This window comes from Chrysemys picta, chromosome 12, assembly GCF_011386835.1.
Source record: "Chrysemys picta bellii isolate R12L10 chromosome 12, ASM1138683v2, whole genome shotgun sequence".
Classification (NCBI taxonomy): Eukaryota; Metazoa; Chordata; order Testudines; family Emydidae; genus Chrysemys; species Chrysemys picta.
The window spans coordinates 9,374,803-9,395,432 of NC_088802.1; the positions used below are offsets into that span (position 1 = coordinate 9,374,803).

At 47.6% G+C, this 20,630-nt stretch overlaps 1 protein-coding gene across 1 annotated transcript in view; it reads right to left on the reverse strand.

The window, feature by feature from the left end:
- Positions 1–20,630, reverse strand: part of LOC103306842 (zinc finger protein 585A-like) — a 63,207-nt gene that overhangs the window by 18,487 nt on the left and 24,090 nt on the right. Inside the window, exon 6 of the mRNA XM_065564693.1 lies at positions 14,343–14,849. Within this exon, the coding sequence (XP_065420765.1) occupies positions 14,343–14,849 (507 nt within the window). The remainder of the gene's footprint in view (positions 1–14,342; positions 14,850–20,630) is intronic.

Here is a 20,630-nt window from a genome sequence, read left to right on the forward strand (position 1 = left end):
ACGCATCCTCCCCGGGGACGAGGAAGTAAAATATTTGTCACGCTCCAGCTGTGTTGTTTCTCCTCCCCTTCCGAGCACCGAGACGCCTCTCTTTGTCGTTAACCTCTCTCTCCAAGGTCATGACGTAGGGTTTGTCTATGCTAGAAGTGGCCGTAGACACTACCTACGCTGCTCCCATCGCTGTAGTTAATCCGCCTCGGCAAGAGGCAGTAGCTAGGTCAATGGAAGAATTCGTCCGTCGGCCTAGCACTGTCTACACAGGCACTTAGGTTGGTTTAACTATGTTGCTTGGGTGGATTCTTTCACGGGAAATAAAGTGTGAGCTTTGACTGAAGCTTTTCCCACACTCGGTGCATGTGTTTTTTCTCTCTTCTGTGGGGATTCTCTGCTGGGCTGTGGTTTCCTTGAGGTCCCGACAACTTCCCCCAAATGTAGTGGATTTAATAACTTTCTGCCCTGGCTGCTTCCCCCGCTGCCTCTCTGACCTCTCCAAGAATCCAGGAAATGTTCTCTATGGAGCTTTCTAAAAATACGCCATGTGCTTCCTGTTTCCTTATGACCTTCCTGCTGTGGATTTTCCCTCCCTTGTTCTCCCTTAACATCCCATCACCTGCTGGGATAGAGAGAGAATCCCGCCAGGAGTCACTGTCCCTGTCCTGCCTGGGAACAATGGAGATTCTTTCTCCCCCCTCTCACGGACATCAGGGATGTCCCCAAAAGAATAAAAGCCTCACCTGGGACTGGAGATGCTGGCACTGCTGTGAATTCACCCCGTTCTCTGGGCCCCCCATTAACCGGAGCTCCCTGGGTTTTGGGCTTGCGGAGCGTTTTCTTTTGGGACCGGATCCCGGCATGCCTCCTGGATTCTCGGCACTTTTCTCCCAGCTGTAAGAGGTGGCTCTGTTGCTGGTGCCGGTTGGAGCCGGGAGCAGTGATGCGCTGGGCCGGGGCTGAAAGGCATCGGGCTGGGCTGGGGCTGGGGCTTCAACCTTTTTATTTCTATCTTTGGCACAATAAAGTAGAATTTAGTTTTGTCTCGAATCACCAGTAAAAATGGCTTGGAATGGATCCGGGGCCATCTGGGAAGCCTCTCTGGGTTGTTATTTCCCCAGCCATAGGCGCCGACTCCGTGGGTGCTCCGGGGCTGGAGCACCCATGGAAAAAAATTGATGGGTGCTCAGCACCTACCGGCAGCTCCCTGTGGCCCCGCCCCACCCCCCTGCTCCAGCTCACCTTCGCCTCCTCCGCGAGCGTGCCGCCGCGTCCTGCTTCTCCCCGCTCCTTCCCAGCGCTTGTGCTGTGAAACAGCTGATTTGCGGGGCAGGGAAGGAGGGGGAATGCGGCGCGCTGGGGGAAGAGGTGGGGCCGGGATTTGGGGAAGGGATCCAATAGGGGCAGGGATGAGGTGGAGTTAGGGCAGGGACTTTGGAGTGAGGTTGGAATAGGGGCAGGGCCAGGGGCTGGGATGGGGTGGAGTTGGGGGGGGGGGGCAGGGGCTATTTTTGAAGCCTGGTGGAACAGTCAGGAGGAGAAAATGTTTTGGAGGATTTGTAGGGGAAGACACACATGATGTCACTTCCCTTCTCCACCCCCACCTCTGCCTCCTATGTCGCTGAAGGGCAAGATGCCAGGGGTACCGGAACGGGGGTGGAGGGTGTCTGGGGCCCCATCACTTTTTACCGTCCGTAAGGGCGAGCGACAGGGGAGAGGGAGTGGAGAGGAGCGAGTGAGGGGCGGGGTTTTGGGATGAAGAGGCGATATGGGGGCAGGGCCTTGGGTAAAGGGGTGGGGCAGGGTGAGGGTGGAGGTTCAGCGCAGGGGGCGGGGCCACCAGCAGTCCCTCCACTTTTAAGGAGCTTTGGCCGTTCCTGCAAGGTGCCCCTTTGTGGTTTGGCTCAGTCCATATCTGTGGGCCCCCAGAGGATACAGGTTCCTTTGAGGAAGATCCCTTAGTTGTCGAGGGGTCATTGAAAAACTATTTGCAAACCCAGTTCTTCCTCAAAGCTGTATTCATAAGCACATAAGAATGGCCATATTGGGTCAGACCACAGGTCCATCTAGCCCAGGGCCCTGTCTTTCGACAGTGACCAATGCCAGGTGTCCTGGAGGGAATGAACAGCACCGGTGCTCATCAAGTGATCCATCCCCTGTCGCCCATCCCCTCTTCTGGCAAACGGAGGCTAGGGACACCATCAATAACCATTGATGGATCTATCCTCCATGAGCTTTTCTAGTTCAGTTTTGAACCCGGTTATGTTTTGGCCTTCACAACATCCTCTGGCAAGGAGTTCCACAGGTTGACTGTGCCTTGTGTGAAGAAATACTTCCTTTTGTTTGTTTTAAACCTGCTGCTTATTAATTTCATTGGGTGACCCCTAGTTCTTGTGTTACGAGAAGGAGTAAATAACACTTCCTTATTTACTTTCTCCACACCGGTCATGATTTTATAGACCTCTATCATATCCCCCCTTAGTCATCACACTGGATTTCCAGAAGCGGAGTGTTTGGATGGTCCATTAGCCTAACACGCGTCTTTGTCTAGGGCTGTGAAGGCCGCTGAGTAGCTGTGCCAGAGCATGGCCTCAAGGGGTGGAAGTTGGCAAAGGGGCAGAGCCCCCCACTACATCGTCCTACACTACTCCAGTTCTCCGCTATATTCCCCCTCATTGCTGTGACCTCCCCCCCACTGTTCCAACACGCAACATCACTCCAACCTCCTCCCTGACCTGTCCCGCCCAGCATTCCCTGCATCACACCCCTTGCTCTGCTTACACCCCACCTAACTAAAAAACTCCACAGCCACCACAGCAGGGGAATTCTTCGTCAGACTTTGTCTTACCAGATAAAGAACTGCTCACAAGAGATTGGTTCTTGGCCCGACGCTACTTAACATTTTTATCAGTGACGTGGAAGAAAACAGAAAATCATCACTGATTGGATTTGCCAATGACACAAAATTTGGGGGAGTGGTAATTAATGAAGTCATTAATTAATGAATGCCACTTGTACAGCGCAATCTGAATTGAGTGCAAGCAAACAATCTGCATTTGAATAAGGCTAACTGTAAATGTACACATCTAGGAACAAAGAATATGGGCCATACTTAGAGGATGGGAAACTCTATCCTGGGAAGCAGCGACTGTGAAAACGATTTGGGGGTTGTGGCGGATAATCAGCGGAACATGAGCTCCCAGTGTGACTCTGGCCAAAAGAGCTAATGGGATCCTGGGATGTATAAACAGGGGAATCTCAAGTAGGAGCAGAGAGGTTATTTTTACTTCTGTGTTTGGCACTGGTGTGACCGCCGCTGGAATCCTGTGCAGGGGCGGCTCCAGGTACCAGTGCAGCAAGCACATGCCTGGGGCAGCAAGCTGTGGGGGGCGACGTGCCAGTCGCTGTGAGGGCGGCAGTCAGGCAGCTTTCGGCGGCATGCCTGCGGCAGGTCCGCCAGTCCCGCAGCTTCGGTGGCAATTCGGCAGCAAGTACGCCGAAGGCGCGGGACCGGCAAATCACCCGCAGAAACGCTGCCGAATCCGCGTGACCAGCGGACCGCCCGCAGGCATGCCCCCGAAGGCTCTCTGACTGCCGTGCTTGGGGCGGCAAAATACATAGAGCCGCCCCTGATCCTGTGTCCAGTTCTGGTGCCCACAATTCAAGAAGGATGGTGATAAACTTGAGAGGGTTCAGAGAAAAGCCACAAGAATGATTAAAGGATTAGAAAACCTGCTTTATCGACTGCAGGAGCTCAATCTATTTAGCATAACAAAGAGAAGGCTCAGGGGTGGTTTGATCACAGTCTGTAAGTACCTACCTGGGGAACAAACATTTAATAATGGGCTTCAATCTAGCAGAGGAAGGTCTAACACGATCCAATGACTGGGAGTTGAAGCTAGACAAATTCAGACTGGAAATGCGGTGTAAATTTTTTAACAATGAGCGTTTTTGGAATAGCCTTCAAGACGTTCCCCAAGAACTCAGTTCGACTCCAATTTTGTCACTCAAGTTCCTTTATTTGGCATACAGCAAAGCTATGCTGAGTTGATCAGACTCAAACATTGGGGGTGGGTACAGAGTATACCACACATCCAAAGTTACACTGAAACTGCCCTCCTTTAGATACATTTACATATTACATTACATTCGGTATACCTTGCATCCCACTATACACTGCATAAGTGTGCTTTAACAGCAAAAAGCAACCCAGCATCAGTAAAATAAAGTAAATCAGTAAACATAAGGAGCGAAGCCCAATCATCAAAATTCCATTCAAAAGTGCCATCCACATTCTGTTTTTTTAACAGTTTATGAATTATAAATAATGAAGCTACTTTAAAGGGTGCAGTGGGCATTCAAAAAAATGTCCAAGCCGCCAACCATTCAAATCCTATCCAAAAGTTCTGCTTAACTGTACTGTAAAATAAATGTTACTAAGAAAGTAAAAACAAAAACTATATAGTAAAGGTTTGAAAACTAAAAAAAAAAGCAAACTGAAATGTCTGAAACTAAAAACAAGTCCAAATAGTTTAGGGTTAAAGCCTATTAAAAAATATTACACAAAAATGTTCAGTTTATTTGTGTGTCTGTGTTACTAAATTTTACCAATCTGCATAAAAAATGATGCCCACTAAAATTTGTTGAAGTATCATTAAAAACAGATAAAAACTTTCTAAACAAAAATGTATACTTTAAAGTTTTAAAATATACTGCCAGAACATAAAACTGCCAAGGCAGGGAGGGGATGGTAGGCAAGCAAACACCCCCTAGGGTTACCGTATTAAAAACATTTAAAAAAGAGGACACTCCACGGGGCCCCGGCCTCACCCCTTCCCCGCCCGAACTCTGCCCCTTCCTGGCCCCGCCCCAACTCCGCCCCCCATTCCAACCCCTTCCCCAAAGTCCCCGCCCCAACTCCGCCCCCTCCCCTGAGTGCCCCGCATTCCCCCTCCTTCTCCCTCCCATCCACGTGAAACAGCTGCCCGAGCGCTACCGGCTTCACGGTTTGCTGGGCAGCCCCCAGACCTCCAGACCCTGCGCTCCTGGCCGGGCGCTTTCCCAGCGCAGCCGGAGCCCGGGAGGGGAAGCGCCCGGCCGGGGGCGCAGGGTCTGGAGGTCTGGGGGCTGCCCGGCAAACCATGAAGCCAGTAGCGCTCGGGCAGCTCGGCTCTTCAGATCCACAGAGCTGAGGTGTCTGGGGGGAGCAGCAGCCGCCGCTGCCGGAGCCGCTCTAAGGTAAGCAGGGGACAGGGATGCCGGCAAAGCATTTTCCCGGACATGTTCGGCTTTTTGGCAATTCCCCCCGGACGGGGATTTGAGGACCAAAAAGCCGGACATGTCCGGGAAAATCCGGGCGTATGGTAACCCTAACACACCCCCCCAAACTGTTCAAAATTAGTATGATACTCTAAAACCAAACTGACATAAATATGCTGTAAAAACATAACCAAGCATTTCAACAGAAAATACTGGAAGCAAAGTACTGGAACCATTAAATAAGAAAAAAAACCTCCTTAATAAAGCTTTGTTATAATATACATAATGTTGTCATTGCTTTTAAAAAGTTATAAAATTAAGTCAATGTGTTCTAATAATATGTGCAAAAGACATGCTATACAAAGTAAAAGCAGCCTTAAGTAAAATGAAGCAAAAAACCTTGTCCTCTTTGGTCACCACAAATGTTAAAAATTTAAGACAATAAAAATGACAACAGTTGGTGCAAAATAATAATAATAATAATAAAGAAATCAACAAGGGTCTGATAGCAGGAAGTTAAATGTAAAACCACTGCAACTGATGTGGTATAAAAAAAAAGTTTCATTTCCCTAATCAAATACTGTTAGAAAACAACACAAAGTCTAAAAACTCCCAGACTTGTTCTGCTGTTTGTATCTGGGAAACTTACACAGGCAGGTGTAACATCTTACAGACAAAGTTGCAGGCACAAGGGTTTGCTTTGGGAAAAGAGGCTCCAAATTGCACAGCAGGGTTAAAACACTGAAATGTTAGTAACGTAAAAATTGCCTATGCTGGTGATAACAAACATTGTCTGGGGGCTAAAAAGGATCTCTTCTGGCATGAACTCAGGAAATGTTAATTGAATTGACCTATGTTCTGTTTCACACATAAATTTCTTGTAGTAATGAAAGGAAATATATATATTGTACAAGGTTGTTTTTTTTATAATGAAATTAAAATAAAAGCAAAATTAAAATGACAAAAAACGCTTTAAAGGCAAAGCAAGTTTCTAATGTGGAATTACACCCTGGTGGGCTGTAGCAAAGAGGTAAACTTCCACCTCCTCGTTAGTACTTTCAACCTAGTATTAATGGTGGTTCAAATAATTACAGTTTCTGTAGCCTTAAAATTGTGTTGCTAAGTAGTCCACTGCAAAAAAAACCCCACAAAAATCCTAAAATATAATGCAACTAAAACAAAGAACTAGATAGGTTCATGGAGGATAGGTCCATCAATGGCTATTAGCCAGGACAGGCAGGGATGGTGTCCCTAATCTCTTTTTGCGAGAAGCTGGGAATGGGTGATGGGGATGGATCACTTGATGATTCCCTGTTCTGTTCATTCCCTCTGCGGCACTTGGCATTGGCCACTGTCGGAAGACAGGACACTGGGCTAGATGGGCCTTTGGTCTGACCCAGTGTGGCCGTTCTTATGTAAAAGGCAAAAGATTTATATGATCTGAAGAGAAACCAAAAGAAAAAACAAAAGCAGTGGAACATAGGCCTGACTTGACATGAGTAATTGAACATGGGTCAGGCCTAATTTCTCAGGTGACAGGATTAGGGAGGTAAATAAATCAGCAGGTTGGAAGCAGAATGTTTGTACGAGCTAAAATAAGCGGGAACCCCCAGGGAACCATCTACAATGGACACAATAACGATGGGTAAGAGATGCCTGGATCATAAGATGAGGTAAAGAGTAAGTCATCCAATAACAGTGCATGGATTGAGCATGCTGTACAGGGATTGGTTCCTACGAAGCGACCAAGCCAATCCCAAAACGGGTGATGCAATGTGTAATGAATGTAACATGTAAATGTCTACAAAGGAAGAGGTTTGCTGTGTAACTGTGGGTGTGGGGTACGCCCTCCACCTGCCCTCTATGATTTAGTCTGATCAACTCAGCAGAGCTTTACTGTGTGCCAAATACAGGAACCAAAGCGCCCAGACTGGAGTGGAACTGAGTTCTTGGGGAACCAAGTGCAACAGAAGTGGCTCTAAAGGCTTTGTAGGGAAAAATGCACAGGGGTGGTAGTTGTTACCACCTGACCTCCCGTTTGCATGGTTGGTTTGATTTTATTGGGCATGACTGCACCGAGTTCTGCTGCCAAAACTGTGTTTTATTATTGAATCAAGTACATTTAACACTTTAACGTATTGCTTTTTAAAAGACTTTCAAACATTGTTACTATTTTTAACGGTTTAATTTTTTTAACTCTGCAGTGTTAATTTGTGCAAAAACTTGTTGACTGTTTTTATTTAATTACTTATGTTTTTAAAGTGATACATTTTGTAGCCAATTTTTTTTGGCAACTTTAAGCTTATATATATATATATATATTTTGCACTTCTTTTTTTAGCTTCATACACTTTGCCAGCAAAGCTGTCCTTACTAAATACAGTTTCTGAAGGACAGCTGCTTTCTACCTTGGATCTAAGGCAACAGTTAAACTTGTGGGGTTTTTTTTTATTATTGTTATTTGGGAATTTTTTAATTTAGCTTTCCCCCCCCCCTACAACTTTGATTTGCTTGTTATGCTTTTTGCATTTATTTGGTAAGGTGGCACCTTGGGTTTGTGAAGTTTTAGCCACTAGAAATAATCCTTGTGAAACTGCAGCCTTGATTTGGGCTTTTTTTTCGCTTTACGAGAAAAACAACAAGAAGATCCTAGTTTTTATGGCTGCAAATGGGTCCTACCTTTTAACATTGTATTGGCACTCAACACACTTCTCCTGTGCTTTGCCCAGCATTCTTTTACATAAGTCTAGAAAGTACCTTTCAAATATTGTTACAACTTTTATTTTATTTTAAAACTGCTTTGCCGGGCTGTATGGCATGCACTTTATAGATCTCTTTTTTGCTCCTTTTCTTCCTCAACATTTTTTACATAAGGGTTAATTCCTTTACTTCTCTACACTGGGCTTTTATTTTTAGGATAACTCTCTGCAATAACAAGTTATTTGCCTTTTTTTTTTTTGGTTGCGTTTGTTATTTAGCGCTATGCAGTGATGTTCCTTTTCCACCCAGACCCAGTTTCTCCCTAATACCTATCTGGGAGTCTATAGGGTCCACCTTTGCATTTAACTTAGTTCCCCAATGACCCGGAAATCTCTTCAAATTTAAGCCCTACCAATGCCATTGCTAAAGTGCTGGGTTGCGATCCTTGACAGTAAAGCTAGACATGTAATAAACGATACCTTACCTGCTCCAGGTGAATGGATCCGATCCGAGTCGCTGCATCACTACAATGGAGTAGTCTTTGAAACCTCTTCCACTTGATTCCCCAAGAACTCAGTTCAACTCCAGTCTCATCACTCAGGTTTCTTTATTTGGCATAAAGCTATGCCAAGTTAATCAAACTCAAACGTGGGTACTGGGCATACCACACATCTGAAGTTACACAACCACGCTCCTGACTTTTCTTGCCATTGTCATCTTGTTCTTAGTAAATGTTTCCCTGGGTGTTCTCCTGATCTTAACTAGCTCAGACATTCTGTCTTTTAGCTTAGCGCAGGTCTACACTTAAACTGCTGTGCCGCACCCCTGGAGTGCTTTAATGAAGACGCTCTATGCTGACAGGAGACAGCTGGCCCATTGGCTTAGTTAATCCACCTCCATGAGAGGCGGGTAGCGATGTTGGCAGAAGCTCTCCAGCCAAAACAGCACTGTCTACACTGGTGATTAGGCTGGTATATAACTCAGGGGCGTGAATGATTCAACCCCAGGACCACGTAGTTATGACAAAGTAATTCTGTAGTGTGTAGACTTGCTGTTTGTGACCCATTTACTTATCTTAGCCCAAACATTCAGTTTTCAGTCTACTGATCTAGTTACCTCCCTAATCTTGTCTTCCAAAAATTAAAGCCTCCCTAATGACTCGTGTTCAAGCCAGGCCTACAAGAGTAACTAACCACTGGCCCAATTTACCAAGGGATATAGTGGATTCTCCATCACTGAGAATTTTAAAATCAAGATTGGAGGGTTTTGCTAAAAGGTTCTTCTCCAGGAATTCTCTGGGGGAAGTTCTCTGGCTGGTGTAATACAGGAGGTCAGACAAGATGATTACAATGGTCTCTCCTGGCCTTGGAATCTATCAACTCCACTACCCAAATCCAGGGCGTAATTTGTGTCAGGGCTTGCCAGGGCTGACCCGGCACCTCCAGGCCTGGCAGTTCAGAGCCCCGGCACCTCTAGGCCGGGCGGTCCAGAACCCCAGCACCGCTGAGCCTGGCAGTTCAGAGCCCCGGTACTTCTGGGCCTGGCAGTTCAGAGCCCCGGCACCTCTGAGCTTGTCGTGTCAGTTATTAAAGTAAAAACATGTCCTTGAGTCCCGACACCTCTTTCATTACAAATTAAGCACTGCCCAAGCCCCCCACATCCACGTCCCTCAATCACCAGCTCTAACCTTCTCCTGGTCACCCTGTGTCCTTGGTAAGCGTGGAGGGGCTATGGGGAGGTGGGAAGGCAGTGGGGTTGTGAGGGATGCCTGGAGGCCATAAAGGATACCTGGAGGCCATACCCAGATCACAGAGGGTTCCTGGGTATCTGGAGCACTCCAGATTTAGGCACCCAAATCGCAATTTTCGGCACCATTGTGATCCACCAAACCCCCGCCTGGCTGCCAATTAACACGCACCTAAACTCACCGGGCACTGAAATTTTTGCACTGGGTATGCACTCTGCTGCCTCAGGCAAGCACCAGGTGCTGGTCTCATACCTAAGCTTCAATATGATCTCCCAACCAGCCAAAGATGGGTGGGGCCCTCCTGGCCCAGTTGTATAGACTCTGCTCTCTAAAGCCCCAAAGGGTTCAAGGTGTTTATCAACTCTCTGTGTCCAGCATTAAACAGCAATAGGTGGGTTCGGGGACAGTTTTAAACAGAGCCCTTGGTTTCACTCAGTGACGTGGCCAAAACCGAAAAGCGTCCATTCAAACTGAAAGTTTATTGATTGAACACAAGAAAAGAACAAGAAATCAAAACAGGCCAAAATCAAAGGCTATTAGCCAGGATGGGCAGGGATGGTGTCCCTAGCCTCTGATTGCCAGAAACTGGGAATGGGCAACAGGGGATGGATCAATTGATGATCACCTGTTGTGTTCATTCCCTCTGGGGCACCTGGCATTGGCCACTGTTGGAAGACAGGACACTGGGCTAGATGGACCTTTGGTCTGACCCAGTATGACCGCTCTTACATTTTTATGTATGGCCTTTATCTGGAAACTGTAGTCGAGTGATTACACAAAACAAATGTAGAGCTTATCGAAACCTCTCTGCTTTAGAGTCTCTTGTTTTCAGGGCAACCTTTCTTTGCTGAAAGGGAGATGGTTAATTTTAGTCTCAGTCCTGATTGGAATGGCATTCATGTATCCTGTTCTGAACAGAGACAGACAGGGTGGAGGAGAGACGGGACAGAGAAGATGGGTGAAATATGGCTTTTGTGGAGGTTTTTGGACTACTGGTTAGTTACAAGTGGATGCTTTGTCTGGCAAGTGAACCACAATACCAACTGCGTGATCCGGTTAGTTATGAACTGGTCAGGGCTGTCATCTGATGGCATCTTTTCTCCTTCGACAAGGCAGGTTTGGAGGATTGCAATATACTCGACTTCAGGATTTGACAAGAAGCCAAGAGAGCGAGGTAGGATGAGAGGAAAGAAACAGTGGGGAAGAAAACAACACAACAAAGGAAGGGAATACAATACAGGATCTCATGCACCTTCCTGGTGCCGGTAATTCTATCTCCCCACTGGTGGGCTGAGATCTGGACGTCGCGATAATGAGATGACTTTCAGCACTCGCAGGTGAAAACAAAGTTCCCTAAAGAAGAGCAAGTCCTTCAGATGAGTCGAGATGAGATGAAGCACTGGCAGATCGGGGGATGAGCTGAGGGAAGATGAGATGAGGTGAAGCAAGCTGGGACGGGAGAAGAGAGCTCACACCACCTACTCCTACTCCACAAGGGAAAAAAATTGGGAGGCAGAGTTCATCGCCCTCCTTATTTTGTCCACCAATTAGACCTAATATCTGTCTCACCAATATTGGCTTATTAACTTCCGTCTCCACCTCTCCTGTTTTCACCCAGCATAATTTCAATACAGGCCTTGTATTGCATCAACTTGCCCTATGTTGTTTGGACTTACTTAATCTCTCTGGCTGCTTCTCTTGCATCTGCTCAGTGGTTTGAGCATTCGCCTGCTAAACCCAGGGTTGTGAGTTCAATCCTTGAGGGGGCCATTTAGGGATCGGGGCAAAAATCTGTCTGGGGATTGGCCCTGCTTTGAGCAGCGGGTTGGACTAGATGACCTCCTGAGGTCCCTTCCAACCCAGATATTCTATGATCTGTTTAGAACATGTTCTATTGAAAATAACTTGACCTACTTTCCACAGTGAACTCCTAAGTAGGCAAGAGTTATAGGCCAATTGTCACAACAGCCGTATTCATGATCAGATCTCTCCTAACTGCACCCAAAACAGCTGTTGGGAGGGGCACGACTCTCTTATAACTTTTAGCCTAAAGCAGTTACCCAGGACGTGGGACACCCCAGGCCAATTCCCCCTCTGCCTGGGTGGGGAAAAGGGATTTGAGTAGGGATCTCCCACCTTTCAGTACAGCTACCCCCAACACAGTGAGTAGGTGCAGATACTTTCCCCTGGATGCTGCCAGCTCCAGGGGGGAAGAGCTACGGTTGCATAGGCGTGTACCTTAATGCTGTATTGCCTGGTTTTCAGAAGGATTTTTCCCCCTGAATTCTGCCTTCGGCAAGGGCACAAGTTATCACCAGGCAGCCTTAGCCTGTGTTAACCAAGTTTTTTGGCAGTGAATTTCCTTGCTTTTTGAACAGAAAAATATTGGAGGAGGGGTCATTTAGTCTGTTGATGTTTGCCCCAATATTAACAGCTGATACGCTGCCGGGGCTAGAGAAGCACAAAAAGACCCAGCTTTTAAACAGAGCTTTACAGCAGTGAACCCCAAAGAATGACCCCCATTTTACAGATGGGCAGCTGAGGCACGGGGAGCTGACGGGCCTTGCCCAAGGTCACCCAGTGGGCCGGGGGCAGACCCAGGAATAGTTCCAGCCCGGTGGTTTCTCCACTAGGCCACACGGTCGTTATGTGATTCCTAAGTGCTCCGCCCGCACCCTGTGCATTTTGCGATCGTGGAGTAGGGATAATAGTCGTGCTTTGAAATATTTGGAGTGTGTCATTAAAAACAGGGCGGGGGAGAGAAATCACAGACATGGGCTAGGTCCCAAAATCTTGGCAGCTTTATGACATGCCTCAGACCGTAACTTTAAGCATGTGAGAGAAGGCTACTGTGTCTCCCGCCTCAAACAACATACACTCCCCCCCTCCCCCAAACACACTGTTTTTAGCTCACTCTCCCCTTCCTGTCCCATTAAGCTATTAGTAGATAAGAAGCTACGTGTGCACTGAAAAAGCGGGTAGCATAGGTGGTGGGTATAATAAATCTTCCCTGGCACAGCTGGTGTCGCCCTGCCACCTGGGCTGTGGTGGCCCCGCCTGTGCTCCGCCTCTTTCCGTCCCTGCTCCGCCCCTTCCCCGAGGTCCCTACACCCACCACTGCCTGGCTGAGTCCCTTCTCTCCTCCACCCCCCCCCACCCCCCACGAGGCCACCATGGCCCACCGCGTCCCTGTGGGCAGTGGAGGCCTTGCAGGGGAGGAGAGGAGGAATGTGTGAACTAGAGCGGGGGAGGGGGTGGAGCAGAGGCAGGGCCTGGGGTGGAGTGTGGGTGAGGCCACGAACAGAAGAGGCGGGACAAGGAGCTAGCTCCCTGAACCTGAGCCCCAATGAGCTCTCCTCACTGCCCTCCATGTCCGCAGCGCGTGTTCTTGGGGCATGCTCCAAGCACGCCTCTTATCTCCCCACCACAAGGGCCCAGTCCCCCTCGACCCAGCTCATATGGTGAGGGGCAGAGCCCTTCAGTCGAAGAGGGGACCCCCCCAATCTTGGCTTACATGGGGGGGAAGGAGCTCTGACCCCCCCCCCCATGGACAAGGCCCCTAATCCCATGAGTGGGGGCAGGGAGAGGGGCTCAGACACCCCCAAGAGACAGCCCTCTCCCCAGATCTCATCTTATATAAGTGAGGCAGGGATGGGGGCAGAGACATCCCCAGAGGCGCAAGGGTCACATGAGGGGGAACAGGGAGGGGGAAATCAGACCCACCCCCTAGGGGGACATGGACCCCACATCCCTGCCCACATTCAAAAGTAAGGAGAGCAGCTCAGGCCCCCTCCACTCCCCCTCCCCCAAGAAAGGCAGCCCCTATAGATCACGACACACATGGGAAGAGAGAATTTGATGCTGACAGACACCCCTGGCTCTAGTTCCCTCAATCCTCTGTCATTTTCCCCCCACATCCCCCTCCTCCTGGCTCCCCCGCACCTCTCCTTGGCCCTTCTCCCCATCCCTATCACTCATCCTCATTTCTCCTGTCCCATAATCCCTCCCTTCCCATGCTGCAGCCCTGAGCCATCAAACACCTTCATCAAACACACCCAGTCCACCGGGGACTACTGCACCAGCCTGTGATCTCAGTCAATGGTGTCGTCCCAGACGTCGTGGAGTGAAGTTCTCAGATCTGGCTCAATCCTGTGAAGCCACCAGTGTCCGGGGTGGCCCCGGGGGCGACACCGGGGAGAGTCAAGGCACACACCCTGCTGGAGCTTTTTTCTCCATCGCGGTGAGACGGCCACCGTGGCTGCGCCGCTTTTCGATAGAACGAACGGCGGATGGAAGGCCAGATCGCTGCAGGATTGTCAGGTTTCGCACCAAGTCAAGCCACTTTATGCCTGTCTTCCCCATCCCTCCCCACTCAAAAGTTCTCCTCCTTTCCCAGCAAGCATTCATATGTCTAATTTCTCCCCCCCCAAAAATAATACCATTGTTTGCATTCCCCCACCCCCATAACATTTTCCCTTCTCAGGACATCGAGGAAGTTTCTTCCCTGTATGGATCTGCTGATTCCAAACCCAACCAAAGCCCCGACTGCAACCGCTCCCGCATTCAAGATTTCAACCTCGTGTGGACTTTCTGATGTTTAATCAGATGCGAGTTCTGACTAAAGCTTCTCCCACAGTCGAGGCATTTATAGGGTCTTTCCCCCGTGTGGATTCTCCGGTGCGTAACTAGGTTGGAGCTCAGATTGAAGCTTTTCCCACAATCCAGGCATTTGTAGGGTCTCTCTCCCGTGTGGGTTCTCTGGTGTCGAATACAGGTTGAGCTGTCACTAAACCCTTTCCCGCATTCCGGGCATTTATAGGGTTTCTGTCCTGAATGGATTCTTCGGTGCTTAATCAGGGCTGAGTTGTCGCTGAACATTTTCCCACACTCTGGGCACTGACAGTTTTTTTCTCCCGTGTGGATTTTTTGGTGCGTCGTCAGGTTGGAGCTCTGAATGAAACTCTTCCCACATTTGGTGCATTTGTGGGGTTTGTCTCCCGTGTGGATTCGCTGATGCACGACGAGGCTCGAGCTCCGATTGAAACTTTTCCCGCAGTCGAGGCATTTGTAGGGCCTCTCCCCCGTGTGCGTTCGCTGGTGCAGAATAAGGTTGGAGCTCTGATTGAAACTTTTCCCGCACTCCTGGCATTTGTAGGGCTTCTCTGCCGAGTGGGGGAGCTGAGATCTACCAAGCTGTTTGCTCATATTGAATCTTTTCTCACATTCGGTGGGTGGAGGTTTTTTTTCTCTTGTATGGGGTCTCTGCTGCATTGAGGTTTCCAGGATGTCCTTTCCACCTCTACTAGAGCTAATGGCTTGACACCCTTTCTTCCCTGGCTGCATTCCCTGCTGCCTTTCTGCCCTGTGCTGACTCTCAGAAGCTTTTCCCTGCTCGAGGCTGGATGCAATGTCTTCTTTGGAGCATCTGGATGATGCCCCATGGGGTTGTGGCTCGTTACAGCCTGCCTGCCGTGGATTCTCTTCCTCATCCTCTCTCACCATCCTGTCGCCCGCTGGAGTAAAGAGAGAGAACCCGGACAGGAGTCATCCCCTCTGCTGGGGTGAAAGGAAAGAAAGGGACATAGCAAAGAAGAGAGACACAGCACAATAATGGTTGGGGAGAATGAGGGCTTGTCTACCCGCAGGAACGGCGGGCAGCGATCGATCCAGCGGGGGTCGATTTATCGCGTCTAGTCTAGACACGATAAATTGACCGCCAAGAGCTCTCCCGTCGACTCCGGCACTACACCGGAGTGAGAGGCACAGGTGGAGTTGACGAGGGAGCGTCAGCAGTCAACTCACTGCAGTGAAGACACCGTGGTGAGTAGATCTAAGTACGTCGACTTCAGCTACGTTATTCACGTAGCTGAAGTTGTGTAACTTAGATCGATCCCCGCCCCCAGTGTAGAACAGACCCGAGAAAGGTAAAAAAATTGACCTCTGTGTAAATTTTCCTTCTCTGAAGTGCAAAGGGGGCACGTGGAGCGCTCTGATCGATTACAGCCTGGTTATTCCTCCTCATCTTTCAAACATGGAGTGTCCTCTGTCCCCTCCCCACAAATCCACCCCATATTTCCTCTCTCTAGCTTCACAATATAGTGGTTGCAGGTGGACTGTGCATGTGTGTGTGTACGCGTGTAATAGAAATGAAGGCTTATCCCACCTATCAGGGTTGGTCTAGGTTTACTTGGTCCTGCCTCAGCCCAGGGGGCTGGACTTGATGACTTCTCGAGGTTCCCTCCAGCCCTACATTTCTATGATTCCTTCCAGCAGCGGTGAGGCCCTGGGGAGCTACAGAAGCAGTCAGTTCTCTGAACAGCGCTGCCTGATGACACTACGGTGTGAAGCTAGAGAGAGAGAGAGGAACAACACAGCGATGACGAGGGAAGCCTGCATGCTTAGAAGAGGAAGTGGAATAACCCAGTGGTAACGGATCACGGAACAGCAGGTGCCCACAAGGGAGAAATAGGATTCTGCCATGCACACGCTCAGGGGGAAGTAAACTTGGGGAGGGAGATCCTGCCAGCTGTCTATCAGGATGGGTGAGACGCTGTGAGTGACATGGTCAGGGGTAGGACCCTACCTAATTCACGGTCCGTTTTGGTCAATTTCACAGTCATAGGATTTTTAAAATGGTAAATGTCATGATTTCAGCTATTTCAATCTGAAATTTCACGGTGCTGTAATTGTAGGGGTCCTGACCCAAAAAGGCGCTGTAGGGGAATTGCAAGGTTACTGTAGGAGGGGTGGGCCTGCGGTACTGCTGCCCTTACTTCAGCGCTGCTGCTGACGGTAGCGCTGCCTTCAGAGCCGGACAGCTGGAGAGCGGCGGCTGCTGGCCGGGATCCCAGCTCTGAAGGCAGAGCCACCGCCAGCAGCAGCAATACATACTTCTGCGCTACTGCCTTCAGAGCTGGGCCCTCAGTCAGCAGCCGCCACTCTCCGGCTGCCCAGCTCTGAAGCCAGCAACACAGAAATAAGGGTGGCATGGTAAGGTATTGCCACCCTTACTTCTGCGCTGCTGTTGGCGGGGTGCTGCCTTCAGAGCTGGGTGCCCAGCTAACAACCGCCACTCTCCAGCCACCCAGATCTGAACGCAGCGCAGAAGTAAGGGTGGCACAACTGCAGAGTCTCAATGCGTGGATGAGACGATGGTGTAGGGGGGAGGGGTTTAGATTTATTAGGAACTGGGGAAACGTTTGGGAAAGGGGGAACCTATACAGGAAGGATGGGGGAAAGCTGACAGGTGCAGAGGAGCACATGATTTGGACATCCCTTAAGGGAGGATCTATTAATAGAGAATCTCTATGTCCTAGTGAGGACAATAGGATGGAAAATGATAAAATACAGGCAGGGTCTGATCAGAAACAATAAAATAAAAGAGTCCCATTCAATTCCATCGTGTAATGGCAGACAGCTAAAAGGAGACAAGTTTTTAACGTGCTTATATACCACTGCTAGAAGTCTAAAGAATAAAATGGGTGAACAAGAGTGCCCTGTATTAAATGAGGATATTGATATAATAGGCATCACAGAAACTGGGTGGAATGAGGATAATCAATGGGATACAGTAATACCAGGGTACGAAATATATCGGAAGGACAGAACAGATCGTGCTGGTGGGGAAGTGGCATTATATGTGAAAGAAAGCGTAGAATCAAATGAAGTAAAAATCGTAAATGAATCAAACTCTAGCATAGAATCGCTATGGAGAGAAATTCCATGCTCTAATAATAAGAATATAGCGGTAGGGATATATTACCGACCATCTAATCACAATGGTGATAGTTACTGTGAAATGCTCAGGGAGATTAGAGAGGCTATTAAAATAAAAAAAATCAATAATAATAATGGGGGATTTCAATCATCCCCATATTGACTGGGTACATGTCACCTCAGGACGGGATGCAGAGATATAGTTTCTTGACACCTTAAATGACAGCTTCTTGGAGCAGCTGGTCCTGGAACCCACCAGAGGAGAGACAATTCTGGATTTAGTCCGAAGTGGAGCACAGGATCTGGTCCAAGAGGTGAATATAGCTGGACCGCTTGGTAATAGTGACCATAATATAATTAAATTTAATAACCCTGTGGCAGGAAAAACACCACAGCAGCCCAACACTGGAGCATTCAATTTCAGAAAGGGGAACTCCACAAAAATGAGGAGGTTAGTTAAACAGAAATTGAAGGGTACAGTGCCAAAAGTGAAATCTCTGCAAGCTGCGTGGAAACTTTTTAAAGACACCATAATAGAGGCTTAACGTAAATGTACACCCCAAATTAAAAAACGTAGTAAGAGAACCAAAAAAGAGCCACGGTGGCTAAACAACAAAGTAAAAGAAGCAGTGAGAGGCAAAAAGGCATCCTTTAAAAAGTGGAAGTTAAATCCTAGTGAGGAAAATGGAAAGCAGCATAAACACTGGCAAATGAAGTGTAAAAGTACAATTAGGAAGGCCAAAAAAGAATTTGAGGAACAGTTAGCCAAAGACTCCAAATAATAGCAATTTAAAAAAAAATATTTGAGAAGCAGGAAGCCTGCTAAACAACCAGTGGGGCCACTGGACGATGGAGAAACTAAATGAATTCTTTGCATCGGTCTTCACGGCTGAGAATGTGAGGGAGATTCCCAAACCTGAGCCATTCTTTTTAGATGACAGATCTGAGGAACTATCCAGGATTGAGGTATCATTAGAGGAGGTTTTGGAACAAATTAAACAGCAATAAGTCACCAGGACCAGATGGTATTCACCGAAGAGATGTGAAGGAACTCAAATGTGAAATTGCAGAACTACTAACTGTAGTCTCTTAACCTATCATTTAAATCAACTTCTGTACCATGAAATCTGGTCTCCCACCATGAAATCTGGTCATCTGTGTACTTTTACCCTTTACTATACAGATTTCACAGGGGAGACCAGCCTTTTTTAAATTGGGGGTCCTGACCCATAAGGAAGTTGCAGGGGGGCTCACAAGGTTATTTTTTTGGCGGGTCACGATATTAACAACATAAGAATGGCCCTACTGGGTCAGACCAAAGGTCCATCTAGCCCAGTAGCCTGTCTTCCAACAATGGCCAGTGCCAAGTGCCCCAAAGGGAATGAACAGAACAGGTAATCAACAGAGGCTAGGGGCACCATTCCTGCCCATCCTAGCTAATAACCATTGATGGACCTACCCTCCATGAAATTATCTAGTTCTTTTTTGAACCCTGTTATGGTCTTGGCCTTCACAACATCCTCTGGCAAGGAGTTCCACAGGTTGACTGTGCATTGTGTGAAGAAATACTTCCTTTTGTTTGTTTTAAACCTGCTGCCTATTAATTCCATTGGGGTACCCTTGGTTCTTGTGTTATGAGAAGTAGTAAACAACACTTCCTTATCTACTTTCTCTATGCCAGTCATGATTGTATCGACCTCAATCATATCTCCCCTTAGCTGTCTCTTTTCCAAGCTAAAAAGTCCCAGTCTTATGAATCTCTCCTCATATGGAAGCCGTTCAATACCCCTAATCATTTTTGTTGCCCTTTTCTGAACCTTTTCCAATTCCAATATATCTTTTTTGAGATGGGGCGACCACATCAGCACACAATGTTCAAGATGTGGGCATACCATGGATTTATATAGAGGCAACATGATATTTTCTGTCCCATTATCTATCCCTTTCTTAATTATTCCCAGCATTCTGTTCACTTTTTTGACTATCGCTGCACGTTAAGTGGATGTTTTCAGAGAACTTTCCACCATGACTCCAAGATCTCTTTTTTGAGTGGTAACAGCTAATTTAGACCCCATCATTTTATATGTATAGTTGGGATTATTCTTTCCAATGTGCATTACTTTACATTTATCAACATTACATTTCATCTGCCATTTTGTTGCCCAGTCACCCTGTTTTGAGAGATCCTTTTGTAGCTCTTCGCAATCTTAACTATCTTTAGTAATTTTGTATCATCTGCAAATTTTGCCACCTCACTATTTACCCCTTTTTCCAGATCATTTATGAATATGTTGATTAGGACTGGTCCCAGAACAGACCCCTGGGGGACACCACTATTTACCGGTCTCCATTCTGAAAACTGACCATTTATACCTACCCTTTGTTTCCTATCTTTTAACCAGTTACCAATTCATGAGAGCACCTTCCCTCTTATCCCGTGGCAGCTTACTTTGCATAACAGCCTTTGGTGAGGGACCTTGCCAAAGACTTTCTGAAAATCTAAGTACACTATATCCACTGGATCCCCTTGGCCCACAAGCTTGTTGACTCCCTCAAAGAATTCTAGTAGATTGGTGAGGCATGATTTCCCTTTACTAAAACCATGTTGGCTCTTCCTCAACAAATTATGTTCATCTATATGTCTGACAATATTGTTCTTTATTATCATTTCAACCAGTTTGCCCAGTACTGAAGTCAGGCTTACAGGCCTGTAATTGCCGGGATCACCTGTGGAGCCCTTTTTAAAAATTGGCATCACATTAGCTATCCTCCAGTCATCTGGTACAGAAGCTGATTTAAATAATAGGTTACAGACTACAATCAAAACAATGAGGAGTCCTTATGGCACCTTAGAGACTAACAAGTTTATTTGGGCATAATCTTTCGTGGGCTAGAACCCACTTCATCAGATGTATGGAGTGGAAAATACAGTAGCAGGTATAAATACACAGCACATGAAAAGATGTGCCAGCAATGCCCCTCTCCCATGTACAATGGCCAAACTGGACAGTCTCTATGCAAAAGAATAAATGGACACAAATCTGACATCCTGAATTATAACATTCGAAAACCAGTAGGAGAGCACTTCAATTTCCCTGGTCACTCAATAACAGACCTAAAAGTGGCAATTCTTCAATAAAAAACTTCAGAAACAGACTCCAACGTGAAACTGCAGAACTGGAATTAATTTGCAAACTGGACACCATCAAATTAGGCC